Genomic DNA, 18,089 nt, shown 5'->3' with positions numbered 1-18,089 from the left:
TAAAAAAATTATTAATTCTCTTACCATATCCTTGTCGTCTAATTTTATTTTTAATTTATATATACAAACATGAATAAGGATCAAGATTCTCCTATTCATCACTTGTTTTATTCATTACTATTTTTTAATATTTCCTACACCGCAGCACAAATTGAAGACACAGTCTCTGTTCTAGAACTTGACGATAGTTACGTGGTTTTTTTGTTTTGTATGATGTGCTTCTGGCTTATTCTAAACTCAGGCTTGAATCCAAACACTGCCCTGTCATAGCATTTGGCAAGAATTGATTTCCGTCCTCGCAAGAAGAGAAAGAGAAAGAGGGTTTGGTGCTACAAGTAACTGTGATCTTCAATTCGTATGAGAGACAGGGTCAGAAGAAACAACATATTTGAGATCTTTCGCTTTGTTTCGCATCAGGTACTGTCTTTTTTGTTTTCAGTGGACCCTCCAAAATGTCAACTTCATCTCTGTATTCTTATTCCATCTTACACTTTTCCAGTTTCCATTCTCTCTGTAATTCCCTCTTATTCTGTTCTGTTCCCGCAATTTCTTTTCCTTTTATGAAAACTCGTAACTTTAACTTTCAGCATTAGCATGTTCCAGCTAATTAAACTTCTTGAATCTGAATTCACCCGTCATTTTTGTGGGGAATGCAAAAGGGGGAATTAATTCAGGTATTATCATTTTTTACTACATTATTTGGTGAACGAGGTTAAGAAACATCTTCATTGTTTTTGGAATTGGATTTCGAAATTTAGAATGCCGTTCTTTTGCATACCTACAGTTCGAAAAATGGCCTCAAAGAGCTGCTAGGAAGATATTTTGGCAGTCTGCGACATGGTTCATTTTCATCTTTTACGCCTTAATATTAATAAGTAAATTAGTTAGTTTTGTTAGTTGGACGAATTGCACCTTGCATATGCCTCAGGTGTATTTGCCATGATTTCCACGAAGAAAATTTTAATTACGATTTGTTTTACACCATGAAAACAAAATTCTGAATTTTTTTTTTTTACAATATTATTATTGTATATAAATGTTCTTGACTCGAATATAGCAGTTTCACTTAAAAAAACAGAGGTATAAAGGAAATATAGGCAATATCCGCCTGATCATAACCACATTGTTTAAAATCATCAGTGATAGGGGGAAATTATTATACTATGATACAACAAAACTTTTCATTACATCTGATATGGCTACGTCTCTTTTTTCCTTCTATGACTGACTACATCACAGAAGGTTCTAACTTTCATACAACTTTTACAGTGAAATCAACACAACTGAACAAAATTTCAAGATTGATGAGAATTTCAACTTACCAAACTAAATTGGCCAAGAAAGAATCGTCCATCATCAAATTTACCAAGAGCCTTCTCCAAGTAATCAAAAGCAGCACCTGATTCAAATTGTCAGTTTTAAACCATTCAAAAATTCTATATTCTCATTTTCTTTACTTAAATTCAGAAAAGAAAAATGTTAAGATCTTACTGGTTTGTTGTACAGGATGATCTCCTTTATATGAAGAGTATACGCCACTGGTGAACGTATCAACATGGGATATCATTTGCTCTCCAAATTCCCTCTTGGCAGGATCCTAAAATTTTCCACTCATCAAGAGTCATGACTTCCCTTTCAAATTACACAGATAACTATATAAAATTGATGTATATTTCTTACACTTGGAAATAGAGATGGCCCTTCAAAGTTGGCATCTATATATCTGATCAAATCAAGACTTTCTCCTAAAACCTTGCCATTGTGCTCCAACGATGGCACCTATAACATAAGAAGAACGTGTTACGATCCATCAATCGAATCAAATAGTTTTCTCCAGTTAAAAATACTGATCATGTCTATGTACCTTATTGAGAGGGTACACTTTATCCTTATACCAAGAAGGCCTATTTTTGAGGTCAATAGGAACCAATTCGATCTTGTCTTGCAGTCCCTGAAGTTCACAGATCATCACTAATTAACAAAAAAAGAAGAAAGAAGACTTTCATTGATATTTCTAAGAAGAACCAGAGAGTTTGGCAGAACTTGAAAGCTGAAGAAAAGGTACAAGTGAGAAAAAAACCTTGCAGTTCCTAGTTATCCATGCACGTTGTGCATAAGGGCACAGATAGCAAATGTACAACCTACAAACACCATCCAAATTACATACTATAAGTTATTATATCTGTTGAAACAATTATGGGAAATAATTATCTCATTCATTCACCTTTTCCTTCTCAAATGAGATACATTTATATAAGTAATATTAACAACTTATACTTAAAAATAGGAAACAACTTAAAAACAAAAAATAACTTTAAATATTTAAAATTTATTCCTAACTAAGTGTAAGAATAATTTAAATTCAAATTTTATCTTCAACACTCTTCCTCACGTTGGCGCATGAATATCACTCATGTCCAACGTGTTAATAATGACTTCTGCAAACACCTTCCATGTATAACACCATAGTCAAGAATCACCGTGGTCGAGAGGGGAGAGTCCGATACAGAGAGGGGAGAGTCCTTAGATACCTTGATTCGAGCTCCAATATGTATGTCCATTAGTTGGGACCAAAAAGGGTAGTTAGAGTCATCAAGAATAACAGTGATAGGAAATGAAAAATGATCTTGCTGAATGATAATATTGGAGGACGGAGAAGAGGTGGTAAATGGTGAGGAGGTGAAAGCATTATCCATGGCTAAATTGAGAATTTAGAGATTGAAAACAGTACGAAAGTGAATACAGGTGTTCCCAAAATTAAACACACAGGTTAAAGAAGAGATTTTTAGGGGCTGTCGGTGGCGGCCATGGCGGTCGGCCCTAGCAGCAAAGACAAAGTAGTAAAGGATCAGAAAATACCATGTTGAAACAATTATTGGAAATAATTCTCTCATTCATTCATTCATCTTTTTCCTTCTCAAATGAGGTACATTTATATAAGCAATATTAACCGCTTATACTTAAAAATAGGAAACAACTTTATTTAAAGGTTTAATACCCAACTTTGTCCCTAGTTTGGTTGGCAAATCTCAATTTAGTCCCTCTTTAGAAAAGTGTTTGAAATTGGTCCTTATTTTTAAATTTTTGAGTCAAAATAGTCCCTTCCGTTAAATAATGACAAATGGTGTTAAATTTTTTTTCTCTCTCTTCTTATTTTCTGTGCATTGCAGGTTTTTGTCAGCATTTGCAGTATTTAATGATTATTATACTTTTCTCAATAAAATTTAATATGATTAAATAAAAATTTAATTTTTTAATGATTTTTTTGTTTTTGTTTAAATTTTATGATGTATATAACTAAATAAGTGAGTTTATAATTTTTTTAAAAGGTATTTATTTCTTAATTACTCTAAAATTAAAAATAAAAAATTATTTTTTAATGATTTTTTTGTTTTTGTTTAAATTTTATTTTTTATTTAGTTATATACATCATAAAAACAAAATATTATTTAATTATATACATCATAAAATTTAAACAAAAACAAAAAAATCATTAAAAAATTAAATTTTTTATTTAATCATATTAAATTTTTATTGGAAAAAGTACAATAATCATTAAATACTGCAAATGCTGACAAAAACCTGCAATGCACAGAAAATGAGAAGAGAAAAAAAAATTTAACACCGTTTGTCATTATTTAACGGAAGGGACTATTTTGACTCAAAAATTTAAAGATAAGGACCAATTTCAAACACTTTTCTAAAGAGGGACTAAATTGAGATTTGCCAACCAAACTAAGAACAAAGTTGGATATTAAACCTTATTTAAAACTTATTATTATATAATAATAATTTAAATTCAAATTCTATCTTCAACCATATATATATAAATAAAGATGAAAAATAATGGAGAATAGGGATGATGAGTGGCACCTTGTGGTTCCATAAAAAAATGGGAGTGGTTCAGATACGGAAGTTAATGCAGGAGGCCGAACATTTAACACACTATGCATTGAAACAAGCTTAGAAAAGATGAAATGGTAGAATTGATAAAACACTAGAATTAGTGTAAAGAAACATATGATATATCTTACGAAGTTGCCATTGATATATATCTTTTGTTTTCAGAAAAGTGATGAAGTAACACACGAATAGCAAATAAAGAATGCACTCACTTGGAAGAGAGTGTTTGCATTTATAGGGCATAATTTATACTGTGAAGTTTGAAGTCGCAAGCAATGACGAAATTCTTGTTTTTTATGTAGTGGGTGGCGGCACGCATTAGTTCTGATAATTGAGTTGGCTATGAAGACCTGAAAATTTATTATAACAAATCTTAGCTAAATAAATATAATAATAGCAGTACTTTTTCTTTCACCAATGTCTTTACATTATGAAATATAAAATTGTTAAAAAAAATTTCAAACCTGTTTAAGAATTTAAACAGAATTTGAATTGGTGGGACTTAAAGTTTCGTTTGAAAAGTCATTTCTTTCCGACTTTTTTTTATTTCTATCTTTCATCTCAGAAGTAATTCATAATCCATACAAAGTAATTTACTTTTTTTTTTTATTAAGTTGATTTTTTTCATGAAAAGTTAATTTTAACAATTACTAAACTGATCCACTATTTAGATTATAAATAAATTAAATGCATTTGAGAGATAACTCCAAACAATTTTATGATTGATTATTAATGTTTTCGGTGAATTATATACACAGAATAAAACAGCTTCAAAATTTTGAAATTTAGCCAATTATAAACTGTATATAAATATATTCGCTAAATGATCATAAATGGAACGCGGTACATTATCAATAAATAGTTATAATCTTTTTATATTCTATTACCATTCCATTTACTTTTCCCTCCTAAAAGTCATTTTAGACCATCATTTGGAAAAATGAATAATAATATTTGACAACCAATATTGAATGTACAATCATTAACCACTTAATTAATTACTAATCAATATATTATTGATTAATTTAGATATCACTATTATATTAATATGTTGGTAATTGATTGTATATGAAAAAAAGGGATTGTGAAAACCATAGTAGACTTTAATGTTTTTGTTGGTATTATAAGAGAGAATTATATATTATTAGTTTTCTCATTTTTATTCAAAGGGTTCACAGAGATACAATACAACCTGAACCCATTAAAACAAATGAGTTCTCGACAATAAAAACTCAAGAAGTTTAAAAATACGAATAAAGATAAAAAAAAAAAAATCAATGTAAAATAACATGAAAACGATATGGTTCGATGTTATGTACATATTTTATTATATTTGCATATATATTATAATTAATTTTTATTATATTTTTATAAAAAAATAAATATAAGAATAAATTAGTATAATATAATAAAAATGATAAAATATAAATTATTGTTATTATTATTAAAATCATAAAAGTAAGAAAATTATAAATTTGAGAATATGAAAATGTTTTATTTAAAAACATTATAAAAAAAATTATGCTTTTCTTTTCTATATTCCAAAATTGTTTGATTGGACAATGAAAGAAGAAATATAAAATAATAAGTAGTTATACATGTAAAATGCTAGGAGTTCAAATAAAGTAAAATAAATAAGTTGGATATAAGGAATGAGATTTTATGTTAAAAAGTGATAGTTAACATGATATACTAATAAATAAATATAATAAATAAATGACCCTTCAGGTTAGGAGTAGATAAAATAAATTACACGATTTAAAAACGACAATAAATAAAAAAAAATAGTTTGTTTAAAGTCAATTGAATTACTTTTTTTATTATAGTGAAATTTGTTTTCCACTTTAATATTCAACATTATTTTAAAATGGGTCATAGAAAGTCCGTACAAACCTAACTCAAATTTGAGATTAAAGATTAAAACAAGAAAACTTTTAAGTCTTTTTATATCATTGTAATTTATTTTATACATTTGTTTCTACAAAATACTTTTAACAAAAAGAGTCTTCAATTCTTTAGCTTTTATCGTCACCAAAACTTCATAGAGTTTCAAGATATCAATACTTTTTATTGGTAACACAAATAGAAATAGTTCGATTTGTGTTTAGGTAGAAACATGTTGACATGTGTCTGGGTAGAAACATGTTGATGTGTGTTTGGGTAGAAACATGTCAGCTTATGTCTAAATAGAAACAAATTGACTTGTGGCCCGATAGAAATAAGTCAGTCGACTTGTGGCTGGGAGAAAGAGACCGGCTTTTGGTTGAGTAGAAATAGGTCAACTTACGGTAGGGTAGAACTGACTGACTTGTGATCGAGTAGAACTAATTGGCTTATGACCTAATAGAATTGACCAACTTGTAATCGAATAGAACAGATCGACTTATAACTGAATAGAACAGACCGACTTCTAACCAAATAGAACAGATCAACTTATAACTTGATAAAAATAAACAAACTTATAATTGGATATAACAAGTGAACTTCTAACTATATATAATAAACTGACCTGTGATTAGGTAATTAACCTATAATAATGTATAATAATGAACTGTGTACAATATAAAAGATATAAAATGTTTATATGTAATTTCAAATTAAAAATTTAATAAGTAACAAACTTTAATGAACATGATAAATAAAAGTTTGTACAGGTTATTACTTCCTGTATCCCACAATTACTAATCGATCCCATACTACTAAATAAATGGAAAATACTCTTTCACTACTGTATCACATTACTTTGTTACCATTGTCATTATCGTTATAATTGCCACCCTTATATCTATTATCGTTGTTGCTTTAAAGAAATAAAAAAGAGAAAATACATAGAAAAGAAAAACACAAAAATAGTTCGTTTTAAAATGAATTTCATGTATTCTAAAAAGAAGTTTCTGATGGATTGTTCCAGAAAACTCTTATCATTAATGCGTTTCAAGAAATTTGTTTCAGAATTTTTATTTCGAAAAGCTTATTTTGGAATGTATCAAAGCACTGTGAAAATTCTGTTCGAAAAATCTTATTTCATAAATCTTATTCCAAAAATTTCATAAAATTTGTTCTGGAAAATTTTTGAAATCCGGAGGTGCGTGAAAAAATTGTAGGCTTCTTAAAGTAAAAGTCTTTTGCATTTGGATTAGTTATTCAGGCCCAGTAGCCTACACAAATGAAAATGAAGACATATGTAAGTATATATGTCATGTTCCTCAGCTGTAATAATAAATAAATAAATCATTTTGCTCATTGCAACTTAGAGAAGGAACTACACAACAAAACCTCCTCTGCCTTGTCTTCGGAAGAGAAAGGAATCCTTGGCAGCGTTTTGGTGTCGCTTCGTTTCATTTTCATTCTCAGCTTCCTCGTTTATTCTGTTCGTCGTTCTTTTCCTTGATTATTCGATCGATCTTTACATTCCAATGGCAACAGTTACCGACAGCAATGGCAACAATCCTGCACCGGAAAACCCTAACAAAACCCTAGACCCCACCTTATCAGATCCAGTCGTTGTTGCCACTGAGGCTGCCGACGATACCGACGCCAAGGAGGCTGCCGAAGCCAAGACTTCTCCGCCGCCCGAATCCGGAAACGATGCTCCGCTCTCCGAGAAAGAGAAGTGCAATTCCCGAGCCGAAAGGTCAATTTCCAACCTCTTCCATTCCTTTGTTTTTCAAATATACATTCAATCGTCCGTATTGTTATCCTCTTTTGTCTATCGGTTTTCATGTATTGATTTATAGACCCTACTTTTGTGTATCAAATTTTAGGTTTATCTCAAGTGAACATTTTCTTAACGTCGCTTCGCATGGATCAGAGCCCTCAAAATCTGAGGAGTTAAAGAGGAAGGCCGTGTAAGTTGATTTATATGCACTTATTTGTTATATAATTTTAGGTTAATATTATATGTTTAGTTAAAATTTATAATGGATTAAATTTTAAAGTTTTGGAAACATTTCTATAATTGAGTATTCTATTATCTATACCTATAGAGGATTCGTATTTTTTTGGGTATACACATTTTTTTTTTTCAATTTTATCCTTTAATAACTTTTATTTTAAATTAAAATAATTACATTTTTATTTTTACTCTTTAAATCATCTCTCTAAATTAATTATTTTATAAATTAATAATAGTTATTTTACTATTTTATCTTTTGAATAATTATTTTTTAAATTCAAATAATTTATAATAAAAACTATTTAATAATTTAAAATATATACAATTTTTTATAATTATTTATAGTTTAATAATTTGTGTTAGAATAAAAAAGAAATAACACTTACGCCTATCTGTTTCCACTGGTTATCTGTAAAATTGTTTGGAGTTATGTCTCATGTACTTGACCATTTTGAATTTAAATAGATCATCAGTCTAGTAATTGTTTAAATTATTTTTTCATGAAAAATCAACTTAAACAGCTATTGTTAAACAATTAACTTGTAGAAATGATATCATTGATTTCCTATCTCCCTAAATTCATTTAAATGTTTGTGCTTAGATGAAGAAAAATAGGGTAAGAACTCTTGATATAAGGTAAGATGCTAGTAGTTTGACTCAAATAAATAAGTTGGTTATGGTAGGTGAACTTTATATCAGGATTTAATGGCTGATATGAGATAGAAAGATAGAAATGACATTTACATTGAATCCTAGAGAGAAATGGAATTGAAGTCTTATTTTTTTCTAGGAAAACAACTTGTCCACAAGCTTGATGTTTATCCAAACATATATAATATTATTATATGCATCTTTGATTTGATCTTCAAATAAAAGGTAGATATATTGAAATGTGAATATGATACTCTAGATACGACGAGATCAAAACGCCCACAAGGTTAAATAGGTTTGTGTGCCGATAAATTATTATTCCTATTGAAATTGATAACTTGAAAAAAGTCACTATTTTTCATATTCAATGTTTCCCTTGGGCTTTGATTTTTTTGGCATTAACTGAATGTTTTTGTATGATTTGTTTAATTCTTTGATTAATTTTTAAAAATACTTACTTTTGTTAAATTGTGTTCTGAGCCACATTCTCCGCAAAGCTTGGAGTGTAGACCCAAAATTATCATTTCATTTATGATTATTTTGCGAAACATTTTGTGAAATCATGTTCTGAGGTACAATCTCCATGGAGTCTTGGAGTGCAGACAAAAGATTATCATTTCCTATATAATTAAATAATTGTTTACTGTTATCTGTAGATTTTCCGAAGGAAATTTTGAAATGGAGGGCAAAGGAATTAAGCAGGAGTCAAATAGTTCAGCAGTTGGGGTTTATGAGGTAGCTGGAGAACCTGCTATTGTAATTAATGGGGTGCCTGACATAATCCCCAGTGACTGCTCTATTGCTCTCCGTGATGGTACGAGCAAATTTGAAATAAATGTGGGTTCAGGTTTGGGTGAATGGTTTGAAGGGAGGGAAGTGAGAAAGTGGTTTATGGGAAGATATTACTCAGGTAGAGTAACTGATTACGACAAAGATTCTCGGTGGTACAGGGTCCACTATGAAGATGGGGATTCGGAAGATCTTGATTGGCAGGAGTTGGAAGAGGTGCTTCTTCCTTTGGATGTTGCAGTTCCTCTGAAGTCAATAGCAGAGGCGGTTGTCAGGAGAGGCAAGATATCTGCTCCTAAGTCTTTTAAGAATGTAGATCATTCACAAAATCCCCATATCAAAAGAAAGACGTCAAAAGGACACTAGACCATAGTTCCATAGCAATAGGTTTTTTCTTTAAAATTTAGTGATTTTTATTGTAGATATCAATTACAAGAGACCCAATCCTAAAACGTAGTTCGGAATTTCATTTTACCTCTATTCCTCAACCTATATAGTGGGTGGCAGATTTCCATTTTAGGGTTTTTTAATATAAAGGGTAAATGGGAGTTTAAATTCTATGGGGGTGTGGAGAGAAGGAATTAAGGAGGTAGATGCAGGGAGGGTGAGGGAGGTGCGGTGCAACTAACTAAAATTCACTTTACTATTTACTATGGATTCATTGATTCAAGGGTAAAATCAGTATTTTATAGAAACCGGGTGCATGAAAAAAAAATGGGGTGCAGGAAGTAGCGGCCACCCATATATTACCTATACTGTCAGTCCAATCAATCTCAGACCACTGAATAGCAAAGTTTACAGTTTTTATCTTTCAAAGAAAAAAAGAAATCTATACATTAAAAAAGTTTAACAAAATAAAATAACCTCAAATATTAATATTAATACATAACATATATAATATAATGTCAAATATATAATATATAATATACAACAATTTAAGATACAATATTGACCTATATTTAAAATTATATTAATATAATTGATATAATATATAACAATTTAATGTAATATTTAATATATTATATATAATATAAACAAAAATATTATTTATTGGTAATTAAAAATAGGTTTAAATCTTTTAGTCGTCCCTATTTTTGGAGCGTTTTTCTAATTTCATTTCCTTCTTATTAAAATTCCTAATTGGATCCTCGTAAGAGCTAATTTCAATCAATTTAGCTATTTCCATTAAAAGAAGTTAACGTCGTGAAGTTTTTATATAGTAAGGTGGATGAATTGTTCATTTATTTAAAAGTGGTCTTTTTAGTGTTGAAGGTGGTAAGGATTAGTAATAAAATGTGACATTATTTAAAATTTAATAATTTAAAATAAGGTTATTAATCTGATTTAGGGTTAAATGGAAGTGGAACATAAAGAAACCCCCCATATTTCCTTTACTTGTGCTTGTCTTGCTGTTCTTCATAGCCTTCTCAATGCTCCACAATGAGCACACCATACAACGAATCAATGAAATCCCATATCATGTTCTTAACCACCAAGAGGTTTCTTCAACCACCTTTGTCAAACCCAACCTCTCTGGTCACCTTAAGCAAGCTCCGGGTATGACATTTCTCTTCAGCTTTGTGCTTCATTGGAGGCTTAAGCTTTGTACTTTCTTTGACTTGTTGAAATGGGGTTGTTGGATTTTAGGGGTTTTGGATAGATTCAGAAGATGCAACTCTACTGCTGAGTATAGTGGCAAGAAAATTGCTTGGCGTGGTGATTCTTGGCAGTCTGGTCGTCGGAGAGTGAGGCCGGAAAGTTGTGATGTTTTTTCAGGCAAATGGGTGTTTGATAATGTTTAGCATCCACTATATAATGAATCAGATTGCCCTTACATGTCTGACCAATTGGCCCATCAAAAGCATGAAAGGTCTGATTTGGGTTACCAGTATTGAGATGGCAACCACATAACTGCAATTTGAAGAGGTGGTTTGTGTTTGTGGTTTTTGGTTGAATCACTGTGGTCAAGTTGTTGCTTTGGACTTAGAGCTTGATTGGAGGAAACTTCGGAAAAATGATACGAAAAATTAATATTAGTTTCTCCACAGCTTGTGCATAATTAAAAAAAATCTGATTTTGGAAAAGTTAAAAGGAAATGATTCAGTGTTTCCATTTAACCTTAGATCCCTAAATCGGATATGAGAATAACCTTATTTTAAATTATTAAATTTTAAATAATGCCATGTTTCATGACTAATCCTTGTCACGTTTCATGACTAATCCTTGCCACGTTTCAAGGCTAAAAAGGTCACGGTTACATGAATGAACAATTCATTCACCCCACTGTACACAAACTTCACGATGTTAACTTTTTTTAACGGAAATGGCTAAATTGATTGAAATTAGCTCTTATGAGAACCCAATTGAAAATTTTAATAAAAAAATGATGAAATTTGAAAAAATTCCAAAAATAGAGATAACTAAAAAGATTAAACCTTATAAATATTTAATAAACTTTGAATCCTAGACCACTTAATAGCAATGAAACCATATACTACTTACAATTTCAGTCCACTAAATACCCAATCAATTTAAAATTATATATCTACATATAACAAATTTCTTATTAATTAGTAATATTTAATAAAGTTTGAATCGATTGAATTCTAGAAAATTATAAATAATATACTTTTCTACTTATTATTCTTGTAATGTAAAATAATGAATTAAAAATAAAAAAATTTGAATGTCAATGTATTTGAAAGTCAATGTATTGGTCACCATGATAGCGGTCGGATAAGGTTTCAACGAATTTTACAATTCTAAAACAAGATGATCTCTTCTTCAATTTTTCTCTTCCAAAGAAAATAAATGTAAAAAAAAAACTGTTTTAAGAATTTTTACACTTATGTGCTAAGTGTTTAATTGAAAAAATGAAACAAAACCATACAACATTGATTAAAAACAGACATGAAGCTGTGATGATATTTCTGTTCACAAAATGAACACGCGTTGATTACTCAGTATAATTGGAGCTCTATCAAAATCAGAGAAAGAAAAAAAAAATAATATTTTAGAGCATGGGTTGGTTATTCTAGTTTTTTCTCACAACTGGTGGACAAAGAATAATGAATACTAACAGGTTCAACTGAAAAATAGAAGAAGTCTACAAACAATAAAGTCGTCTTTTGAATTTGTATTTGACATAGTGATATAGGAGAAATTAAGGCAGAGGCAAACAATAAAATCATCTTTTGAATTTGAATTTGAATTTGACTTTTGATTTCCCATGCACTTTCAAATTGCCAAAAAAAAAAATCACAAAAGCAGGCATGCCAATGATACATTAATAGACTTCTGAATATGTATGTATAAGTTAAAATGAAAAAATATAGCTTAAAATACAAATTAGTCAATGCATACAGCATAAAATGTAGACTTTATTACATTATAAAGTAGAGAGAGAGCACACAATTCAGCCTTCATAAATGTGGTTTCTGCCCAATGGAAACAAAATGCAAAGATTAATAAAGCAAAAATACATATGTGAAAATAAACTACAAAACCCTATTTTATATGCACAAATATTGTGAAAAAAAAAAGAAAAAGTTGCATAGAGCAGAATAAATTCCAAAGCCTAAGAAACACAATCCTAAGAAAAAAACAAAATGCAAGAAAGGTTAAAAAAAAGTAATAGAGATAAAGATAGAACTCTCATAAAAGGTTAAATGTGAGCAAAAGAGAGAAAGAATTACAAATGTGATGTTAATCGGTTAAATTTTTCAATTAAAAAGGACTTTTGAGACCGGAAAAGACAAAAATTGTGAAGAAGAATGAAAAAAAAAAAAACTAAAGATTAAAACACAAATTTGATGTTAGATGTGAGAGAAATAAATACAAATCTTGCAAAATGCCATGCCTAAGAAGAATGCAATACCAATTGTAACAATTTGAAGGGTGTTATAATTTATATTTTTAGTTAATTTTTGTATGTTTTTGTTGTGTTTGATTGACCTTTAAAATTTTGCTTTTTGTGATGGCTTAAAGTGTATTAACTATATATTCATTCACTTCACACAAGCTTAGTTAATTTATGTCAACAAAAAGTGAAAGAAAATTTTCTCCAATTTTAATGCTTCTCTTATCTAACAAAAATCCATTATATAAATAATGTAACAAAATCCAAGCAAGATTCAACAATGCTAAGGTTGTCTATTTAAGACAAACAAACTCATCACTTGATAGACTTACATCCATTTAGGTTTTGTAATTCTTGTTAGTTTGCATCATTTTCTCTCCTTCTTCTTCCAATTCAGGTATTGAGTGAACTTTATTTGAAGGTTAAAAGAAAACCATAAAAAATTACTATGATAATATTAACATAAGTTTATAAATTAAATGACAATAAATCCTTAAATTTGAGGAGTTATTTTACATTTCAAAAGTTTTTAGAACTTTCTATTTTATTTGAAGTACTAATATAATAATTATATTTATTCTAAGGATTAAAGTGATTGTTTGTTCTTAATATGTTCTAAATATGTTGTTGTATAATGAGAATACTTGATATGTAATATGATACAAACTACGTCTAAAAAAATCGTGACTTAAATTTTAGAGTGGAGATACGTCTGACACAATCAAAGACAAAAGAAAACATCTATAACACAACTCAAAATAATAATATTTTAATCATATTTGTTTATTTTTAATTTAAAATTTTAGTACCTTATTATATCATTAAAATTAAAGAGAATTGTTAATGACAATTTTTTTTTTTTTTTACTTTTTGAACCATCACACTTAATGTTGTATGAAGCAACTTAAGTCTTTAGTAGTATATATAACGAATGATATGAAATAAAAGAGTTAAGTGCATAAAAAAAGGTATATTTGTTCGTATATATTACTAAATAAGAATGAAAAATTAAATTTAAAAAAATGTTCAAATATCTTTAGTCAAAACATTCAAGAGATAAGATTAAAAGACAACAAAAATATAAACAAGTTAAAATAATGACTAACAGGTATTTTAATTCCTATAAATTTTTTAATTAATTCGTTAGTCAAATTTAAGAATTAAAACTGGTCATCATAATTTTTTAGCACCTATATAATTTTATTTTGAGTATTTTAATAAATAATTTATTAGAGTCTCGTATTTCTTGCAACCCCAAGTCTCGTTTAGATGAATTCTTAAGTGTATGCAATCAAGTGACAGAGATAAGAAAAAAATCGCACTTAGAGTGAAAATCAGAGATTATGCCATTAATTAAATTTTATAAATTAATTCTTACTCAGTTTATTTTAAGATAAGCACATAAAATCAAGTCACAAAAGTCAAATACGTCTTAAGCTTCAGATTAAACAATTCGATGGTCCCATACAAAGTCATTTGTTTGAAATAATGAGGCGCGCTAAGAAATTATGGGGCGCAGGAAGAAAAAAGTCATATTGTTTTGCATTTATTACAGCAGCCCAGGCCCAGTAACCCACACAAATGAAAATGTAGGCGTAGGTAAGTAAGTATATATCGTGCTCCTCGTCTCTAATAATAAATAGAAAATCATTGATTTTCGCAACTTAGAAAAAAGGAACGACAGAACAATTTCCCTTTGTCTTCGGAAGAGAAAGGAATCCCTTGCCAGCTGTAACTCCGTTTCGGTGTCGCTGCGTTTCATCCTCAGCTTCCCCGTTCGTTCTCCGTTTCGTCGTTCGTTCCCTTGATTAATCGATTGATCTTTCCCTTCCAATGGCAACAGTCACCGACAACAATAACACCAACCCTCCACCGGAAAACCCTAACAAAACCCTAGACCCCACCTTACCAGATCCAGTTCTTGTCGCCACTGAGGCTGCCGAAGATACCGACGCCACGGAGGCTGCCGAATCCAAGACTTCTCCGCCGCCCGAAGCCGGAAACGATGCTCCGCTCTCTGATATTCAGAAGAAGATTCGCCGCGCCGAGCGATTCGGCATTTCCGTCCAGCTGTCCGAGAAAGAGAAGCGCAATTCCCGAGCCGAAAGGTCAATTTCCATCCTTTTCAACGAAATGTACATTATATAGTCGGCGTTGTTATCCTCTTTTTTTCTGTCGGTGTTCATATATTGATTTATATACCCTATTTTTCTGTATCAAATATTAGTTTTATCTCAGTTGAGTGTTTTCTTCACGTGTAGGTTTGGCACTGCTCCCGCTTCGCAGGGATCAGAGCCGTCAAAATCTGAGGAGTTGAAGAGGAAGGCCAGGGCAGAGAGGTTCCACTTTTCAGTTTCCCTTTTTTGTTTCTGACAAGAACTTCTATTTTTCACTGTGAATAAAAATGAACACTGTTACTTATCCTGCTTCACAGATTTGGAATGCCTAGTCCTACTACAGCTGCAGATGAGGAGGCAAAGAAGAAAGCACGACTTGCTAGGTTTGCACCTGCTTCCAAAGTTGATCCTCTAGAAGAAGATAAAAGGAAAGCTAGAGCACTTAGGTGGGTGCTTGTCATAATTTGGTTTTCCCATGTCATTCTGCTAGGAGATTAACCATGCATGGAGTCTTATTAGGTCTTTCTGTTTTCTGTTCCCAGGTTTGCGAATTCATCATCAACTTCTATAGCTAGTGGTAATGGCGAAGGAAACATTGAGCCGGTAAGAACTTTTCCAATGCTGAGTTATATAGAGACAAATTTATGGGTTTTTTTTGTTTGTTTAATTTCTATTTTCGAAATGGACTTTAGTTTTCAAAACACAACTAATAAATGGTTGTTCAGATAGATGGTGAAGGGTGGTGCAGGACACGAAGTTTAGTGTAATTGAGGAAAATGTTGAAAAGAATGAAAAACTAAAGAACAATAGAAAACTTAACCCTAACTTTTTCTCTCGTTTAGTTTTAATATCATTTATTAAACAATTTTCCAAACTTACTAGATTTTGGATGAGTGCCAAGTAGTGTAAAATTACTTTGAAAACTGTTTCTACTAATTAACACTGAGAAGGGAATAAATGAAGTCCTATATTGTTGTGGTGACTGCTGTTTTTGTCGTGTTTCCAACTAGAAGGCTGCTATTGCAGGCAAAGCTGGAGGAGGTACCTGAGTGACTGGTTGCGTAGTTAATTGTAGGAAATTTTCTTGTAAGTGAATGATCATTTGCTCCTTATGCCATCCTTTGTTTTTTTTATTTTGCGTGTGTTCAATTCTAGCCTGATTTGTGATGTTAAATTCAATTTTTATTCATGAGATTTTTTTCCCTTGACTTTTTCTGCAGTTTTTAGTTTTTAGCAGTTCAAGATTTGCAGAGCAACCTCCACACCATTTCTACTTTTCAGCATATTAATCCTGGACACGTCTTTAATATGTTTGCTGATGCCTTTCGCTATGAGATAAAAGAGATTCGAGTGTTCTGAAGACACTTGTTTTCCATTTGTAGTGTTGGCTTCATAGGTGACAGCTTTTGGGGTAATTTTGTCCATCTTCATTGGGTTACTTATCTTAAAATTTGCGAAAGTTTTGAATTTTGGAACCTACAGCTTAAAAGTCTAATGGTCGAAGGTATGCAGGAACAAAGCTTTTGAAATTTCATCCATCCTCTATTTCTAATGCATTGATTATGAAATGTGCCATTGTCATTGTGCCAGAAGGTAGTACCAGGTAGGTTTTTAAATCCAACATCATGCTGATCCAGTCTACTATTTAGGAAAATTATGTTGCTTGATATGTCCTTGAGTAATGATGATTGAATAAGAAAATAAGCCCTCAAATAGAGGCATGTGCGTTGGATAAACTTGTTATATGCTGTTTGCATTTTTGGGCATTGTGGGGGAAGTGGGGGCTAGAGTTAGGAGTTAATATTTTGTCATTAGTAATGTTGATTCACTTCTCTTCTATGGTTTTCCAATGGCTATAGGGGTAATCGCTCTTCAATCCAGGAAGAGGGGGGATCATGGGAATACTACTGTGGCTTGTGTGTGAAATTCCTTTTCTTGGATCCTAGTGTTCTTTAACTTGTTAATGTGTGTGTTTATACGTCATTAGCCATTTTTAGATTTTCATCGTGATTAGATCTTATGAGAGTAGCTATTAATGCACATCACATGGATTAGAAGCATGTTTCTCGAGAATGGATCAATGGATTATGTTTTGGTGCGTGTAGATATGTTAATTTGTTTGGTCTAGAGCTAGTGCACAACTTTAATGGATCAGCTGAATGTTAAAGCTCAAGTTCCTGGTATTATCTTCTGGCATTCAAGAAAAAAAATGAGGGTGAATGATGGTAAGCTGAATATTCGAAGTGAAACCCTGAAGGCGATGCTGGATTATGTAAACGTTTTAATGGATGTTTTAAAAATGGGTTTATTTTGAAGGCTGTGGCTTCCAATTTTTATCATCTTTGTTGTTGCTTTAAGATAAGTCAACCCGTTGAAGATGTTTAGTAGTTTACTTGATTGCCATAATTTAGAGTTGTACATTTGTAGGGCTGGATGTGGAGGGAACTCTTTACATATTGTTTAAATATCACTCCATTGTAATTTATACCTAAGCTTTTCGTATGTTCCAATGTTTGGAGGATAAAATATTATGCTAGCTAGTATAAATGAATTCAACGACCAATACTTAGTGCGATACACACACACACATTTAGAAGACGACGACCTTGCCAGATTTTGCATAGCATTTCTGAAATGCAATAAATTTTATGTATAGCATCGCCATCTAAGATACCCTTCAAAATATAGTCTAGGGAGATCGATTGGAATCTAGGAATTTCCTTCTAGTTCTCAATACACGGCCTCCAAACTTATCAGAGTAAGAATAAGCACTAAGCAACAAATTTATAAATATGTTGACATCTTTATTAGAAAATGAAGGTTGAGTGTCCGTATAAATAAGGTTGAGTGTACGTATAATTCATTGTTTCAATTT

At 30.8% G+C, this 18,089-nt stretch overlaps 2 protein-coding genes, 1 long non-coding RNA gene and 1 pseudogene across 6 annotated transcripts; 3 read left to right on the top strand and 1 right to left on the bottom strand.

Annotated features, from left to right (window-relative positions):
* The first annotated feature begins 46 nt into the window (after window positions 1-46).
* LOC111241406 lies at window positions 47-1,839 on the top strand. The gene is made up of 3 exons (XR_002667351.1): window positions 47-674; window positions 1,270-1,411; window positions 1,507-1,839. It is a non-coding gene; the product is annotated as an uncharacterized LOC111241406 (long non-coding RNA).
* Window positions 1,314-4,045, bottom strand: LOC106756910 (glutathione S-transferase L3-like). The gene is made up of 7 exons (XM_022779181.1): window positions 4,035-4,045; window positions 3,874-3,945; window positions 2,081-2,141; window positions 1,865-1,951; window positions 1,681-1,779; window positions 1,492-1,597; window positions 1,314-1,399 (listed from the first exon to the last, which is right to left on the bottom strand). The coding sequence occupies exons 1-7, from the start codon at window positions 4,043-4,045 to the stop codon at window positions 1,314-1,316; spliced, it is 522 nt and encodes a 173-aa protein (XP_022634902.1).
* Window positions 4,046-7,093: 3,048 nt separating this feature from the next.
* LOC106757744 lies at window positions 7,094-9,501 on the top strand (annotated as a pseudogene).
* Window positions 9,502-14,720: 5,219 nt separating this feature from the next.
* LOC106757743 (protein MODIFIER OF SNC1 11) lies at window positions 14,721-17,777 on the top strand. 4 transcript variants are annotated; one of them, XM_014640517.2, is made up of 6 exons: window positions 14,724-15,205; window positions 15,359-15,436; window positions 15,532-15,660; window positions 15,757-15,817; window positions 16,241-16,300; window positions 16,435-17,777. In XM_014640517.2, the coding sequence occupies exons 1-5, from the start codon at window positions 14,931-14,933 to the stop codon at window positions 16,265-16,267; spliced, it is 570 nt and encodes a 189-aa protein (XP_014496003.1). In that variant the 5' UTR covers window positions 14,724-14,930; the 3' UTR covers window positions 16,268-16,300; window positions 16,435-17,777. The 4 variants fall into 4 exon arrangements, with proteins under 4 accessions (XP_022634901.1, XP_014496003.1, XP_014496002.1 ...); XM_014640516.2 differs by having other exon boundaries at window positions 16,228-16,300; XM_014640515.2 differs by having other exon boundaries at window positions 16,225-16,300.
* Window positions 17,778-18,089: the final 312 nt, after the last annotated feature.

This window comes from Vigna radiata, chromosome 3 (assembly GCF_000741045.1).
Source record: "Vigna radiata var. radiata cultivar VC1973A chromosome 3, Vradiata_ver6, whole genome shotgun sequence".
In the NCBI taxonomy this organism is placed as follows: Eukaryota; Viridiplantae; Streptophyta; class Magnoliopsida; order Fabales; family Fabaceae; genus Vigna; species Vigna radiata.
Note: the sequence above shows the minus strand (reverse complement) of the source record. Positions and strands in the feature narration are given on the sequence as shown.